At 35.7% G+C, this 18,381-nt stretch overlaps 1 protein-coding gene across 1 annotated transcript in view; it reads right to left on the bottom strand.

Annotated features, from left to right (window-relative positions):
- Window positions 1–209: 209 nt before the first annotated feature.
- Window positions 210–18,381, bottom strand: part of LOC150078531 (alpha-scruin-like) — a 153,318-nt gene continuing 135,146 nt past the window's right edge. The window contains exon 7 of the mRNA XM_090384599.1: window positions 210–424. Coding sequence (XP_090240725.1) covers window positions 210–424 — 215 coding nt within the window. The remainder of the gene's footprint in view (window positions 425–18,381) is intronic.

Raw genomic sequence — 18,381 nt, 5'->3', positions numbered from 1 at the left:
GTATAAAAGAAGTTCTGATCATTTAATTGTCTGTAATGTAGTGAGGCACATGCAAATAGACCTGACTGAATTGTAATAAAAAAAAAAATTATTTATAGGCATATATTATTGGGGGAAAAAAAAAACAGAGCTTTACTAATCTGAAAACTTTTATTTTACAGCGTTCTTTAGTGTTCCAAAATGCATGAGAACTTGCAGCTCTACATTATTTAAAAAGTAAGTTTACGTTCTACAAGACAGCTAAGACTTGTTGGCCGCAAAGATGGAGTGACAGGTGGAATAGTGATAGCTGCTATGCCAGTTAATGGAACAGGAAGAGGTCTGCAGGTATGTACAGTACCTTCTGTTGTTATAACCATTTCATTTCTTGCAAGTGCTCCCCATTCTTGTGTACAAATTCCACCAAACATGTATATACAGGATTCTGAAAGATAATTAAATAAATAAAAGAAAAAACTGATTCTAGATAAACTATTCAGATAATCTTACTTGTAAATTAACTTAATAAAAAATTGGATGACTGAAAATATCAATCTTTAAGATATTTTAACTAGGCCTTTTTGAAGCAACTCACAAGGTCTTCATCGTTTTAATAAGACAGATAAATTATTCAGTTTGGTTAGAAAAATGGCAAGTAAGGTATGGCATCTGGAAATACAAGGTTCTACATTTGGGTAATAATCATCCCAGATTATTTAATTACTTGGGAAACAATAATATAGTGAGCCCTTGATTAACAATATTTTGTTAACCCTTAATATATACTTGTATTTTATGATGTTGGCATGAATGTTGTTTTCAGCTAATCACAGAGTTCAAAAATCAGGGTTGCTTTTATCAGCACTTGGAGTTCATCTCTTGGTTTGATTTTTGTTGAGAGATTCTCTTTCTCTACGATTTTCATAAATCTATGCAATTTTATTAAATTAAGTCAATAGTCATGGCTGCAAAAGTGAATGTGAAAGAAAAGAAAAGCAGGAAATCATTTTTCATGCAGAAGCAACAAATTATTTCAGAACACAAAGGTGGCATTAAAATAAGTGCTTGTGAATAATGCTGAAATGCAATCCTTGATTTCAACTATCATTAAACATAAGGATTCATTTTAAACAGTGATCATGCTTCCATCATAGTTTTTAAATGGAGGGAATTAATTCAGAAGATATGGAAAAACTATTAATGAACTATTGATGAAAAACAAATGAGGGGTAAATCTGTGAGTGCTAAATTTATTTGTGATATGGAAAAAGCCATTTATGAAGACTAAAAATGAAACGCTTCTTCAGTGATCTGATTCCCATTTTGAAGACTTGAGAATAGTAAGCAATGGTTCAAGTATATCAGATCAAAGTTAATAGCTAACTATGCATGCTGAAGCTGCAAGTGCAGATAAATTAGCAGTACACAAATTCAATGCTGACTTTTATGTGCTGATAAAACTGTCTTTCTAAGTGTTCAAGCCTGCTGGGGGGGGGATATTCACAGAACAAGGCAATACATGGGATGTGTTACAGTTACTAAGAATAAAAACAGGTTACTTTTTACTTGTGTGTGCACTAATGAAAAAAGCACAGTAAATAAATATGTTGAATTTCAAGTACTGATCAGGTCATTGAATGCAGACATTATGGGGATATCAGAGATATGATTTCACTCAGACATGAGGGATGCAGAATTTGAATATGGGGAATAGAATGTTGTATAGAAAGGATAGATGGGGGTATGCTCTTAGTTAAGAAGCACAAAATGTAAGGTAGCACATCCAGTCAATGGGTGGAGTCAGTCAATGTTGAGTCAGTTTGATGTGATGTAAGTACTACGAGGACAAAAATGAGAGTAGGAAGGAGTGTATCATAGGCCTAATGACTGCAATGACCAAATTGTACAGACAACTGTTCATTGCAATCATAGAGTGGGAAAGTAAATCAGAATATCTTATAATGGAGACCTTTCATCAGATATTGATTGGACCTAGTTGGTCACTCACACAGTAGCAAGACTTGTGGATCTATTAGATGAATGTTTGTTACACCAGCATGTTAGAGAGGCAACAAAAGAAAGCAACTCTCTTGATTTAATTATCAGCAGTGATGAAATGATCAGATCATGCATTAAAATTCTGCAGATAAAATATCAACTAGGTGACAGTGATCACAGAGTACTAATGTGAGATTTACTTCAAAATGTAACTACTGTGAAGAGCTAAGGAAAGTGGTTTTGCTTTTGTAAAGGCAGACAGTTTGTAAATTCTATGCAGTAAGTATTCTATGCACCAATTGGTGAAATTACCAACAACAAATTATAAATGAGAAGCATCGTAATTATGGCTGAGGTTTACTTACTTTTTTTCTGCTTCTTTTAATATAACTGGATAATTCCATTAGCTCCAAGTGGTAGTAGTAGTAATAGAGGCATGTGATGCAAGAGAGCAAGCGTATGAGCTTATGTAGCATCAGCCAAAAAAAAAAAAAAAAAAAAGAAAAAAAAAAAAGCAATTTCACATAACCATTCTCTCTAAAAATTTGTCCAGTTCCTCCTTGAATTTATTTAAGTTATCAACTTCCACAACGACAGATGGAAGTATGTTCCAGCAATTAACCACCCACTGGCTAAAGGCAAATTTTCACACATCTATTCTACAACTGTCTTTCCTCAATTTGAATTTATGCCCTTTCAGGTTCGTAATTTGAGCAAGAGGAAGAATCCCATCAGAATTCAGCGTGCTCAACCTGTTCAAGGTCTTATACACCTCAATTAGATGACCTGGCAGGTGCCTAGTCTCCAGCCGCTGAAATTTGCAGAACTTAAGTCTTTCTTGGTAAGAGGAGGACTCCGTTTCTCTCATCAGTCTTGTTGCCCTTCTCTGTACATGCTCAAGCAACTCTACATCCTTCCTAAAATGAGGCCCCCAGACCTGTACGCAGTACTCAAGGTGCGGCTTGACCATTGCCTTATAAAAAGGAATAATTACCTTCTTTTCCCTGCTAGCAAAATTCCTGTATATTATTGATAATACCCCATGACCTGCTCTGGCAGCCTTGAAGTAAGTACAATACAATTTCTCTTTCACCTTATTTCTCAGTTATAACATCATTTAGTTTCCATTCAAAATTAGGTTTACTTGATTGGTATAATCATCCTTAAAAATTTCTTCACAAGTGAATGTAGATGCAAAATATTTATTCAGATTTATTCAGTTTGTCAGAAACATGAATAGAATCATCACTAATTATGTCATTCACATCCAGTGAACCAATCTGGTCCTTCCCTTTTCTTCCAGTGTTAACATAAGCAAAGGATTCTTTGCTACTTTTCTTTGCATTGTTAGTTAAAGGTTTTGCATAATCTGACATGACCGGATTATGAGAAATCACTGGGAGGGGAATAATGTATCCTTAATAACTTTATTGTAGACTAGGTTAGGTGTCTGTATCCCCTAATAATTTATAATCATCTCACATATATGATGACACAGTTCATTTGACATCAATTTTGGCCTAAACAATATCTTTTATTATTATTTCCCTGAACACTTCCCATTTTACTATGAAGGAACATATCTTTTTGGTTAATGGCATACATACCTGCTCATATACATGTAGGTATATGTTCTTGTATAATTCTTTTACTTCACTTAGCTAGATATATATATTACTTCTGTATTAGATACAAAAGTAATTATTCATATTTTACAAGTGGATGTAGCGTTCACGTTCAATCGTTAGTTACATTTTATATCTAATTTCTTGCATTAATGTGGAATATTATTATTTCATACTATTTTCCAATGCATACTCAAATTCTGTATCTGTATAATCTATGTAATCTGTGAATGTGCAAATTTGGCACTTTTTACCTAAATGCATTCTTGGTCAACTGCACCCTGCCAAAGACATGTGTGTCTTTGGCAGGGTGTAGTGGTTGAAAATGTTACATGCATTTTCACTTATCTGTGAAAAAACACTTCTCACCATGCAGATTCACGAATGTGGCACTTTCGTTAATTTGGCACGTTAAATACTGTCAGAGCAATTCGCAAAAGTACCACTTTTTGGGTTTTTGGCATGTACAGCAGGTGGAGGGGAGAACAGCTCGTGCATACATGTATAGTTTTGTTTGTCCCAGTTTGCCAATGAGTATTACTGTTCAGTTGTCCTTTATAACATTTCATTTTTGCGGTCAAAAGTAAAATTTGGAATAATGAGTACAAGAATGCAAAATATTCTTGCGATGTGTTCCTCACTCCAAATGGAATCTGATTTAGAAGATTAAGATTGTGATCCCTTGAATGACTTGAAGTTTCAGACGATGATAAAAATGATGTACCATCCGATGATGAGAGTGACTCATTCCCAAGTAGTATTCGTCCACGTCCTAGCAATGGAGATCAAGATAATCCAACAGGTAAACATTTTGTTGATTTTATTGTTTTGAAATGTAAATAAATAAATAAAAAATAAATATTTTGTTGAGTTGCAAGATATTTTTATAACAGCGTGGTTATCGTAACATATTTTTTGGTTTGAATATTTCATAAAGTATTTTTTTTAAATTTTAGGGTCTTTACCAGGGGGAACTCACCCATCAATGTACTGATCCACAACCTAGTAATGGAAAAGAAAACAAATTACCTGGATATGAGTCCTTAACACTTTCGAATGTATGCAGACAATTCTAATTAGCATTAGCATTAGTACAGGCATATGATGCAAGAAAGCAAGCTTATGCAGCATCAGCCAAAAAAAAAAAAAACTTCCACTTCACCCCTCTGTTCGTTCAAAATACCTGTCCAGCTCAGTCTTAAATTTATTTAGGCTATCAACTTCCACAACAAGGGATGGAAGTCTGTTCCACCAACCAACCAACCAACCAACCAACCAACCAACCAACCAACCAACCAACCATCCACCCACCCACCTCCTGGCTACTAAAGGCAAATTTCCGCACATCTATCCTACATCTGTCTTTCCTCAATCTGAATTTATGCCCTCTCAGGTGATTATTCTGAGCAAGAGGAAGAATACCATCGGCACTGAGCATGCCCAAATCATTCAAGGCTTTATACACCTCTATCAGATCACCTTGACGGTGCCTAGTCTCCAGACACTGTAATTTGCAAAACTTAAGCCTTTCTTCGTAAGAGCAACCCTTTGTTCCATTCACTAATCTTGTTTCCCTTCTCTGTACTCATTCCAGCAGCTCTACATCCTTCTTGAAATGAGGCCTCTAGAACTGTATACAGTACTCAAGGTGTGGCCTGACCATTGCTGTATACAAGGAAATAATCACCTCCATATCCCTGCTAGAAAAATTCCTGTATATCACTGACAAGACACCATGAACTACTCTTGCAGCCCATCTGCACTGCTCAGAGAACTTTATATCTGCCTGCACAATTACCCCCAAGTCCTTTTCATTCTCTACCACTGTCAGTGTAGCACCACAGAGTTGATACGTTGCTCTGGGGTTGCTGTTTCCCATATGTAGTACATTTGGTTTTTTGCTGTTTCCCATATGTAGTAATTGTTTTGGTTTGATTTTTAGAGCTCTTGCCAATGAAAGAAAAGAGTTTGGAAAAAACACATTCATCATGAGATGAGAATGAAATACCTGTCCAGCTCAGTCTTAAATTTATTTAGGCTATCAACTTCCACAACAAGGGATGGAAGTCTGCTCCACCAACCAACCAACCAACCAACCATCCACCCACCCACCCACCTCCTGGCTACTAAAGGCAAATTTCCGCACATCTATCCTACATCTGTCTTTCCTCAATCTGAATTTATGCCCTCTCAGGTGATTATTCTGAGCAAGAGGAAGAATACCATCGGCACTGAGCATGCCCAAATCATTCAAGGCTTTATACACCTCTATCAGATCACCTTGACGGTGCCTAGTCTCCAGACACTGTAATTTGCAAAACTTAAGCCTTTCTTCGTAAGAGCAACCCTTTGTTCCATTCACTAATCTTGTTTCCCTTCTCTGTACTCATTCCAGCAGCTCTACATCCTTCTTGAAATGAGGCCTCTAGAACTGTATACAGTACTCAAGGTGTGGCCTGACCATTGCCGTATACAAGGAAATAATCACCTCCATATCCCTGCTAGAAAAATTCCTGTATATCACTGACAAGACACCATGAACTACTCTTGCAGCCCATCTGCACTGCTCAGAGAACTTTATATCTGCCTGCACAATTACCCCCAAGTCCTTTTCATTCTCTACCACTGTCAGTGTAGCACCACAGAGTTGATACGTTGCTCTGGGGTTGCTGTTTCCCATATGTAGTACATTTGGTTTTTTGCTGTTTCCCATATGTAGTAATTGTTTTGGTTTGATTTTTAGAGCTCTTGCCAATGAAAGAAAAGAGTTTGGAAAAAACACATTCATCATGAGATGAGAATGAAAGGAGAGTCATACATTGGGTTTCGTGGTATACAGCATGCAGCTCGTCCACTGCTACCACCCTCTTGTTCCAGTATGAGTAAAAATCAATGCAGTTTAATGGTAAATGAACAAAACAGGAAAAATATTTATAATGATTTTAGAAGTTTGCTAACTATTAACGATCAGTGCAATTTTATTTCGCATCATATAAAGCAGATAACAAAGAAAAGGACAAGAGGTGATAATTCGAGACGATCAAATACAAATATTTACTCTATGTCTGTAAATTTATAGTTTGAAAAAGGGAAAAAGTTATAGTTTGTTGGGAATTTTTCATGGCAATGTGCAACGTTACTGATGGTTTAATATGTAGCTCATTATCAAAATTTACAAAAACAGGAGTAGCATCTCAAGATTTAAGGGAGAAACATCCACTTAATAATAAGCTCTCCCAAGAAACTGCAGATTTCGTTCATAAATTTATTTCATCTTTCCTGGGCTGTAGAATCTCATTAATCTATAAAACTACATCTAAAAAGTATCCTGATGCTACTCTCAACATTTCAATAGTGTTCAGGATGTTTAATAAACAGTGTACTGAACAGGGCCTGAAAAAAAATGTCATTTGAAAAAATTAGGCAAGTGTTTAGGAAGTTTAATTTAGGTTTCTTTTGCCCCAAGAAGGACCAATGTAAAAAATGCTTGGTTTATCATGGTTTGACTCCCAAAGAAAAAACAGATAAGACAGACAATTTTAATATGCACATTGAAAAAATGGAAGCAGCCCACCAGTGTAGAGAGGACGATAAAAACTTGGCCAGTAATGATCAGTCGTATATCTAGCATATAATTTCAATCTTGAAGCTGTTTTTAATACTCCAAAGGAAATGCTAGCCAAATTTTTTAACTACATAAATTAGCTATTTACAATCTAACTGTTTTTGATTTGCATTCCCATGAGGTTCACTGTTACTTATGGGATAAGATCCAAGGAAAGAGAGGCACTAATGAAATTTGTTTTAAGCAACAGGTTTGCTTAAATACATTAGGGACAAAACTAATTACATCATAAAACAATTACGTCAGTTAGAATTATGTTTGATTTGTGCGGGGATCAGAATAAGAATATACTTATGGCTTCGATGTGCATGTACTTGTTAAAAATTATCCCTAGTTTCAAAACTGTTAGACACACATTTTTTGAGCCAGGCCATTCAGAAATGGAGTATGACTTGAGAGAAAAGCCAAGTATGTACCTGTGTATGTCTCTCAGGGATGGGCCCAAATAATAAGAGGCACAAGATTAAAACCCACACCATTCTGTGTAAATAACATGCAATACGATGACTTTTATGATTTTACTTTTCTCGCGAAACAAATTAAAAAGGTTCCTTGGAGAAAAGTCTGCTGCCTTGAATTCCAAAAAAGGACAGGACAGGCATGTCAAAATGTTTTACAAAACAAACTACAAAGATGAATTTAGCATTAGCATTAGTTGAGGCATATGATGAAAGAATGCAAGCTTATATAGCATCACCTAAAAAAACCCCTTCCCATTTCACCAATCTGGTCACTCCAAATGTTTGCCTAGTTCAGCCTTAAATTTATTTAAGCTATCAATTTCCACAACAACAGATGGAAGTTTGTTGTCCCAGCAATCAACTACCCACTGGCTAAAGGCAACTTTCCGGACATTATTCTACAACTATCTTTCCTCAATTTGAATCTATGCCCCCTCAAGTTCTTAATCTAAGCAGGCAGAAGTATCCCATCAGCGTTGAGCCTGCTCAAACCATTCAAGGCCTTATACACCTCAATCAGGTCAACTCGCAGTTGCCTAGTCTCCAGATGCTGCAACTTGCAGAACTTAAGCTATTCTTCATAATCGCACTCCTTTGTTCCTCTCACCAATCTTGTCGCCCATCTCTGTACTCATTCTAGCAACTCTATATCCTTCCTAAAATGAGGCCTCCAAGACCTGAATACAGTACTCAAGGTGTGGCTTGATCATTGCCTTATACAAAGGGATAATCACCTCCTTGTCTCCGCTAGCAAAATTCCTATATATCACTGACAAAATTCCATGACCTGCTTTAGCAGCCCGTCTGCACTGCTCAGAGAATTACCCCCAGGTCTTTTTCATTCCCCCTCTCCCTGAGTGTAGTACCAAAGACTAGGTATAGCTCTCTTGGGTTACTGCAACCCATATGCAGTACTTTGCATTTGTCAATGTTAAACTTCAGTTGTCACTTCTCAGCCCATCTGCGTAACTTTTCTAGGTCCTGTTGCAGTAGCATACTGTCTTTAGTGTCATTAACAATCCTGCCAACCTTTGTATCATCTGCAAACTTCGACACTAAGCTTGATATACCTTCATCAATATCATTGATAAATACACAAAACAACAATGTGGCCAGCACCGTACCCTGGGGGACTCCGCTAATAACATTAGTCCTCCTAGAGCAGTGTCCATTTATTACCACTCTCTGCCATCTCCCACTCAACCATCCCTTTATCCATTGCAGCAATTTGCCCTTATTGCCATATCACTCCAATTTGTACAACAGTCTTCCATGTGCAACAATATCAAAAGCTTTCCTGAAATGCAAGTATATGATATCAAAATTATTTTTAGCATCCCAGTTCCTTTGGGACCATATCGTAGTATCCAATCAAACTGTTCAGACAGGTGAACAGTTTGATTGGAAACTTTGTAAAGGTGACTACAGAGTCACCTTTACAAAAACCCTTCCCTTTACCCTTGATTGTAATTACATCTGTAGTAAATCCCACATCAGTACATTGTTTTGATGACCGTCACTTAGTGATTCCTTTATCTGCAAATTCATAATGCATGCATCATCACTGCTGATAATTAGATCAAGGGTATTACTCCCTCTGGTTGCCCCTCAAACATGTTTCTGTAGAAAACAATCTTCCAATAAATCCACAAAAATCTTGCTAGCGGGCGAGTGACCAACTTACAAGTTCCAGTCGATACCTGGAAAGTTAAACTCCCCCATTACAAGATATTCTGATTTACTGGCCCATTCTATTTCTTTGCATGACTGTTTATTGTACTCATCAGCGTCATTAGGCCTATAACATACTCCTATTCTCATTTTCCCTTTTCCAGAGTTTATGTCACACCAAACAGACTGAAAATTGCACTATCCACCCGTGCCAACTGGATGCACTTCCTTAGATTTTATGTGTTTCTTAACTAACAGCATAACCCCTCCTCCCTCCCTACCCCATCTGTCCATTCTGTACACATTGTACTCCTGAAATTCCAATTCTGCACTGCTTATACCTGTGTGATGCCATGTCTCTGATATCCCAACAATATCTGCCTTTGATGTCTTGATCAGCACTTCAAATTCATCAATTTTATTTACTATACTTCTAGTATTAGTGTACATGCACTTGTTCTTATTCTTAGTTACTCTAAGACAGCCCATGTATTTACTTGTTCCATGATGACTCCCAGCAGCTGTTGAAATCTCCAGCAACTTGCTCTCTAGGCTGCTGCTCATTACAATAGAAGCAGTGCAAAGAATCACTTTTGCTTCTGCCTGCAGCTACCGTTAATCTTTTAGTCTGTGAATTCCCCCAAACTAGCATTTTCCTGACCCACCTAACACTGCTTTGATAGCTTCAGAAATATTCTTGCACCCTTTCTATTTAAGTGTATCCCATCCCTTTAGAAGCAGTCTCTCCTGTTAGCAAGCACAGATCACACTGAAAAAAATTCTACCCTGTGAGCCTTGCATAATCTCTCCAGGGCTGAATTATTGACAAGGCTTTCATCATATACTCCCTCTTATCATTTCTCGGCAGAATTGCAGACTTTCAAATTTAACTCTAACTCTCAACTTTTTTTCAGCATTGACCTGTACTTGTTAAGTAAATCTGCAGATCTCTTACTAATATATAACTGATGATATATTAAGGAATTGATATATAACATAATATAATAATTTATAACAGTAAATCTAAAAAACCCAAAGGAAGACCCAGCAATGAGCAACATAACCTTCCCAAATCTGAAAGATTTAATGAAAATGTGCCAAGATTTGACAATATCAAAAGGAGTATCACAAATTTAATTATTTTGTATTTAAATTTAAAAGCATCTGCAGAAATAAAGGATAATTTACCAGCACTGGATTGAAGTGAAGAATTTGAATATGAAGAAGATATTGAAAATTAATTTATACCAATTTGTATGTTATTGTAATTAAACACGTTTTATTAATAAATTTTTAATTTATTTATATGTATATGTATTCTAACCTCGTTTTATTAATACATTTTTAATTTATTTATATGTATATGTATTCTAACCTTATTTTATTAATAAATTATTCATTTCTGACCAAACAAAAATGTGTTAAAATTTTTTTTTTCACCTTTTCAATTCTTTATGAATCTGACAAAATTTCAAACTTCACGATAAACCATGAAAGTGATTTTTAAGTCTCAACATAATGACAATCTTAAATTGCCAATATGGATTAAAAACAGCATCTTTTCCAAAGTCAAAGAATCTTTAAATGTGTTTTTCTCAAAACTATCTTTTTGCAGATTCGTGGTTTTAGAGTGGGATCGACGATATATCTTTCTTGGTTATTCCCTTTTACTTCTGACTCTCTCTCTCTCTCTCGCCTGGTACAGCATAAGCCTCAGCCTTCCTGGTACTATATGGCTAATAATATTCCAGAGAAAACTATAAAATGCTGTTTCCAAACCAATTCAGGTAACAGGGTGTGCATAATTCAAAAAGCAGCTGAGGTAAAAAAGCCACCAATCATTATCTACCAATTAATTCACAATAAATACTTCACTAAGGGATTTGTGAGACGGTCTCACAAATTTGGTACTATATGGCTAATAATATTCCAGAGAAAACTATAAAATGCTGTTTCCAAACCAATTCAGGTAACAGGGTGTGCATAATTCAAAAAGCAGCTGAGGTAAAAAAGCCACCAATCATTATCTACCAATTAATTCACAATAAATACTTCACTAAGGGATTTGTGAGACGGTCTCACTGCAGCTAGGTTAACTTTTGGATCAAATTACTACATAATCTTGAAGAGCTAACAAAAATTGAAGAAGCAGTTGGACAGGTGAAACCAGGTGGCTTTTTTTTTTTTTTTTTTTTTGTTTAAAAAAAATCAAAAAATTCAAAACTTACACATACAAACTTACAAAAAAAATCAAAAAATTGTTAAGACCTGAGCAACAAGATATATTAACCTTTTATGTTATTTAGCTGCTTACAGAGGGAGGGAGGGAGGCATAAGGATGTTTGAAGTGTTATCCTGTGCCATATCATCTCAACTTATTAATTTCCATTCCAGTGGTGCACATTCATTACAATCTTCATAACTCTCTCTCTCTCTCTCTCTCTCTCTCTCTCTCTCTCTCTCTCTCTCTCTCTCTCTCTCAGCCAATGATTTCTCAAGCTGGATGATGTATGGTTGCCTAAGAGATTCACAAAAATGGTACTGAAATACTAAATGACTTGTTAAATGTTTAGTCTAAATTTAATTATTTTGTATGCATACTCAATTAATTAGTATAAAACAGAGCTATGATGCTCACAACATGTTCTACTTCAATATTTTTAGAAAAATAAGAGAAATTTACCTGAATATGATACATAAAACACTTGCTGATGACACTCTCCAGCCTACTGGAGAGTCATTAGGAAGTGTTCTACATATCATATTCAGGTAAATTTCTCTATCCTTCAACAAATACTCAATTAATACGTAATTTAAACTTAATTCATTCAAGTGCATATTACCCCAGGGGCTTACATCTAGTGAGTATGGGCTTGGCACACCCAGGTACTGAGCTGGATATCATCATTCTTCTCTCTATCTCTCTCTCAGGGTAACTTGGAAATTTTTTTTTTTTTTTTTTGGCTGGTGCAGCATAAGCCTCAAGCTTCCTTGCACTATACGGCTAATAATAATAATATATATATTTTTTTCACTTTAATACAAGTTTTAGCAAAAAAAAACCAAAAAAAAACCCAAAAAAAAACTGAAATTATTAGCAGTGGCATATATGATGCAAACTTACACATATCAGCCAAAAAAAAACCCACCACCCACAACACTCATCCATTTCCTCTAATAATTTATGTAATTCTTCCACTTTTACTTAGAAGAATTAGACAAAACATAAGCATACCATCATTTTATTATTGGAAAATAGCCTTGATAGAGACTTCATTTCTACCATATATTTATAGCAAGAAAGAGCAAGTTGCTAAGAATGAAAGGTGTGTATCACTTAATACATACATTTTAAAACTTAAAAGTTTTACACAGCCCTAACTGTTGACATTCTAAAAGTGGAGTTCAGGAATTTGTAAGGAGGGGCAGGAGAACAGGAGGGAAAAAAAAATGATTTTTAGAAAAGGCAAGAGGTTTTTTTTTTTTTTTTTAGGTCCACAATGCACTACAAATTAAACTTTATTTTATTTTTTATTAGTATTTATTAGTTAAAATGCATCAGTCAAAAAAAAAAAAAAAAAAAAAAAACAACTTCCCACATCATCTATCCATCCCCTCCAATAATCATCTAGTCCTTTCTTGAATTTACTCAAGCTACCCACTTACACAACAATAACAGATTGAAATTTGTTCCAACAATCAACCACTTACTGGCTGAAGACAAACCACTGCACATCTATCTTGCAACCATCTTTCTCAATTTGAAACTATGCCCTCTTGTGGGCAGTCTGAGCAAGAGGGAGAATTCCATCAGCATTGAGCTCCATCCATTCAAAGCGTTAAACTCCTCAATAAGATCACCTTGCAGGTGCCTGTTCTCCAGACTTGCAGAACTGAGCCTAAGACCACCCTTTCTTTGTTTGCACCAAACTCAGCAGTCTGCATCCTTGCTACAATCAGGCCTCCAGACTTGTATGCAATACTCAATATGTGGCCTAACATTGCTTTGTACAACAGGGATAATCACCTCCTTATCCCTGCTAGCAAATTTCCTGTATATCACTGACAAAACCCTATGAGCTGTCCTGACAATTCAGCCTGTCTGCATTGCTTAGAGAACCTCATAGCTGACTGCAAAATTACTTCGTCTTTTTCATTTTTCACTACTCAAAGTATAATATCACACAGTTGGTATGTTAATCTCGGATTACTGCTACCCATATGCAGCAACTTGTACTTGTCAATTTTAAACTTCAACTGCCGTTTCTCAGCTCATCTGCCTAATTTTTTTTAGATCTTACTGCACTAGCTTGCCCTGATTACTCATTAAGCATCCTGCCAACTTTATCAATAGATCAATATCATTAATAAATACAGAAAACCACAATGGGCCCAGCACTGAACCCTGGGGAAATTCCACTAATAATATCAGTGCATGAAGAGCATTAATAACACCACTCTGCATGGTTTTCAATGTTTGTAAACTAACAGCTGTTTTTAACTCTGCTTTTTATGATGATTTCAGAAACATTATTCTTTTTTTCATATCACATACTCTTTTCACAAGTCACTTAACTTGATGTCATGAATAGTATTATTCAATGTATTAAGTTAAGAGTAAATACTCGGAATTTGTAAACTAAATCTTCACATGTTGATAACACTGCCCATTATTTGTTTCTTGACTTTGAGAGCTTCATGCAGCAGTGTTTATCAGTGTGAGCTCAATTTATTTTTAAGGTTATCATGTAAAAACGTGCTGAAAGGTGAGTAAAATGTCTTTATGCAAGTGTTTGAAGAATCCCAACTTATTTTTTATATTTGTGAAAGTTATGTAGCCCTAAAGCAAAGACAATATATTACAGAATTTGTAAAAAATGTGTATTGGTTTCACTTCAAAATTTATTTTGAAGTGAAAACCAGTGACTAAGATAAAGAATGGGCTCCATAGGTTTGCCAAACCACTGTTGAAGCATTGAGATTGTGGAAAAATGGTAAAAAGAAGGCGATGCCATTTTCAATTTCCACGATTTGGCAGGAGCCTACAAACCACTGCAATGACTGTTAGTTTTGCTTAGTTAATGTATAGGAATAATATGCAAAAGAGTAAGGAGGGCATTATGTATCCTAGTATTCCATCTGCCATTAGACCAGTTCCACAAGAATATAACCTTCCACATATTGGGGAATGTAGCAGCAGAGAGTGTGATGAAAGTGAAGTCTACATGCCTAGAAATATGGAGTCCAACTCTTAACTGTTTTCACAGCACGAACTCAATGATATGGTTAAGAGATTTAGATTTTGTGAAGGAATCTCCAAAACTCTTTGGTTCTAGACTAAAGTAAAAAAAAAACATTATAGCAAATGGGGCGTTTTTCTCATAGTACCGATACAGAGAATGAGAACTAGTCCTCTACTTTCCTTAGGATGATCCATGGTTTTTTGCAGTAATATAATGACTTAATAAACTGTTTAGGAATTATTTACAGTTATACACAATGGAGACTTCTTACTGACTCATCAAAGAGTAGTCTCAAATGTGTGTTGTTCCACAATGGAAATAAATATGGGTCAATTCTATTAGCTCAATCTGTGCATTTGAAAGAAACGTATAATAACTTGAAGAAGTTGTTTTCAAATATTAAGTATGAAGAACATATGGTTGGTTGGTGTGCTGACTTTAAAGTGATAGGCAAGTTACTTGGATAGCAATCTGAAAACACAAAAATGCTGTGCTTTTTTCAGACATCCTCAGCAAAGGAGGATATCTGTGTGGGCTAAAAGCAGAAAGTGTGAAGAAATTAGGCATCAACTCAGCATTCTGATGGGTGTTTATGAAGTTTGTTGAGTAGGGTAGATGCTCTCGAAGGAACTAGAACAGGGGCCCATCAAGCTCTCAGCTTCCCAACTCAATGTCAGAGCTCAATCTTCTGCATCATAACTAGAGGCAATATTCATGTGCTAGTCCCACAGGAGCTAATTATTGTCAGTGATTCTATTGTCAGAGAAACGGGAAATATGTTGTGCAAGTAGGATAAGTGGAATACGACCAAGATATGTCTGCCAGGGGCAAAAGCAGATGATGCTGTAGAGCAGATATCATCTTGTAAGGCAAAAAAAGTCTTACACATTGTTGTACACATTGGCACTAATGATATTAAAAGTAACAGATCTGAGGATTTACTTAAGATACAGGGCCATGTTGGCAAAAAGTCACGAGTTAGGGTTGAATTTGAAAGTGTATGCAATTCTGCCCAGACATGATAGGAAGGAGTATATATTAAGAGCCTTGTCAATTAATTTGGACCTGGAGAGAATGTGCAAGGCTCATGATGAATTTTTCTCAGCGTGGTCTGTACTTGTTAACAGGAGAGACTATTTTACAGGGATAGGATACACTTGAAGAGAAGGGTTGCAAAAATAGTTTCTAATGCTATCAAGGCAGTGATAGGTGGGTCGGAAAACTGGTAGCCTGGGGGATACACATACTAATAGTTTAACTAGAGTCACAGGCAGAGGTGAAAGTGATTCTTGCATTGCTACTATTTGTAGATGCAGGGAGAGATTTCTGTTTAGATTGCCTGTTACACATCAATTAGATTATGATTACTATAAGATAGATACTTTCACAGACTCTACATCCTTCAGAAATTCTGAATCAAAGTTTCTTTTATAACAATGGCCCTGCATTTCCACCAAATTTTCATCAGAAAGAGAAGTTCAGTTTTTGTTTTTCTAACCTGCCTCAATATACTCTCACTCCCAACTGCTATGAGGAATTTTTAAAATGCCAAGCATGATTTGAGATAATTTTTTATATTTCAAGTTTCCTTTTCACTTGTAAGGGTGGTTATTTTAAGGGCAGACATTTTTCAAACAAAGGACAAATGTTGATAAATTAATTTTCTTTAATAATAGCTTTTGGTGCGATCTCATGCTCAAATTGACCGAATTAATATGGAAAAATCATCTTTTGTTTATCCATTTCTTTATCTTCAGGGACAGAGAGAGGAGCTGGAAACGTGAACAAATTTTACCCCTTCCCATTTCACCCATCCATTCACACCAAAAGCTTCTAGTTAAGCCTTGAATTTATTTAAGCTGTTAACTTCCACGGCAGATGGAAGTCTGTTCCACCAATCAACTGCCTGCTGGCTAAACGCAAACTTTTGCACATTTATTCTATAACTGTTTTTCCTCAATTTGAACCAGATGCTGCAACTTGCAGAACTTAAGCCTCTCTTGGTAAGAGCACTCCTTTCTTCCTCCCACCAATCTTGTTGCCCTTCTCTGTATTCAGTACTCAAGGTGTGGCCTGACCATTCCCATATACAAATGGATAATCACCTCATTATCCCTGCTAGCAAAATTCCTATATCATTGACAAGACCCCAATGAGCTATTCTTGCACTGCTCAGAAAACTTCATATCTGACTACACAATAACCCCAGGTCTTTTTCATTCTCCACTATCCCGAGTGTAGTGCCACACAGTTGGTATGTTACTCTGGAGTTACTGCTACCCATTTTTAGCATTTATAATATCATAATTTTACAAAGGAACCTTGTGCACTATGTGGTCAAATGCAACAGTAAAATACTTCCTTATTGAACAAAATAACTGAATCTTCTCTTCTTGTTTTAGATTCTTAAAGGTCATGTCAGAATCACTTTGGAGGGGCTATGACTAAGCCAGAATCTCTCTTATTAATCTGCAATGGTAGTCAACTTCCAAGAAATGGAAGTTGTTGTTTGTTTGATTTATTGGTGCATCGGCAGCTAAGGCCTCAATGCATCTATTACAGTCTTGGATGGAACACGTTTATAGAATTTGACATGAAGTTTCAAATAAGATTATATTTGTCAATTTGTTTTAGAAAAATAAAAAGATCATCAATATCATCTCGGTCTCCTAGTATGTTTTAAGGTCTGCTGATAATGAAAATAAGAGAATGCAATTTGCCATTCCCTTTAAAAATGTTTATGCTAAGATGATATGTTTTAGTAGGGATTTATACTTATTGCAATGTGGAGGGCTGTCTTTTTGTTAGCAGGTAATTATGTGTTACGTGAGTATGGCTAATTCATAATCTGGAAAGTATGACTTCTTCCTTTCTATTCTTTCTTAAGTTTGAGAAACTGAGCATAACCATTGCTTAGGCTCAGTTTTGATCTTAAGTAACATAAGGTATCTTATACCCTTATCTTATCAACAGAAGGTACCTTGAAGGAAGGTGAGATTCAGTTGGAGGCACTCTTAGCAGTAGCATCAGCCTGTTCATTTCCTGGGATACCAGAAGCTCAGGAATCCAATAAAAAATTATAAGCCGATTAAAAGTGTGAAGCTGTACTAGCTGTTTTTGAATTTTTTGTAATGGAGGATGACTGGAAGAATTACAGTGAAGAGCACATAAAGTGCTTAAGTCAGTATATAACAGTTTGAAAATATAACTATTTAATGTTTCTCAAGGTTAGTAAGCTGTAAATTCCACTGTAAAAGTACTGCATTCTAAGTGGAACTATGATGTTACTCGGTAGAACTACAGCCATATCAACATTGTTTTTCCATCTTAGATGCCATCTGTGTATACTTGAATGTAGTTTCTATGCTGTGTGACTACATATAATTGTCTAATGGTAGAATTTGGGAGCAGGTTCTTCCCCATTCCTGAAAACCATTATCAATGTATATCAGAGGCATTTGCCATGATGGGATTTTCATACTAGTATCACAAAGTGTTTTGTTCATATTTAAACATCAGCATGTTTTTAATTCTTGTAACGTACTTCCAGATGCATGGGTGCCGACAGCATGATACACGGTGGTGCAAGTGCAAGTGGATGGCGAAGTAATATGCAATTTTTAATATTTTTATTAATTTACTGAAACATTAAAACGATACAAATGCCACAAAAAAAAAAAAAAAAAAATCCCTAAAATACTAATTCAAATAATTTATCAAATCAAGAACAAAATTAAAATAAATCTTGCAAAACAGAATTAGACCCTGTTAATTTTTGT

Source organism: Mastigoproctus giganteus, chromosome 11 (genome assembly GCF_048544385.1).
Source record: "Mastigoproctus giganteus isolate SK-2022 chromosome 11, ASM4854438v1, whole genome shotgun sequence".
NCBI classification, from domain to species: domain Eukaryota; kingdom Metazoa; phylum Arthropoda; class Arachnida; order Uropygi; family Thelyphonidae; genus Mastigoproctus; species Mastigoproctus giganteus.
The sequence above is the reverse complement of the archived record's forward strand: the minus strand, read 5'-3'. Positions and strand labels throughout refer to the sequence as shown.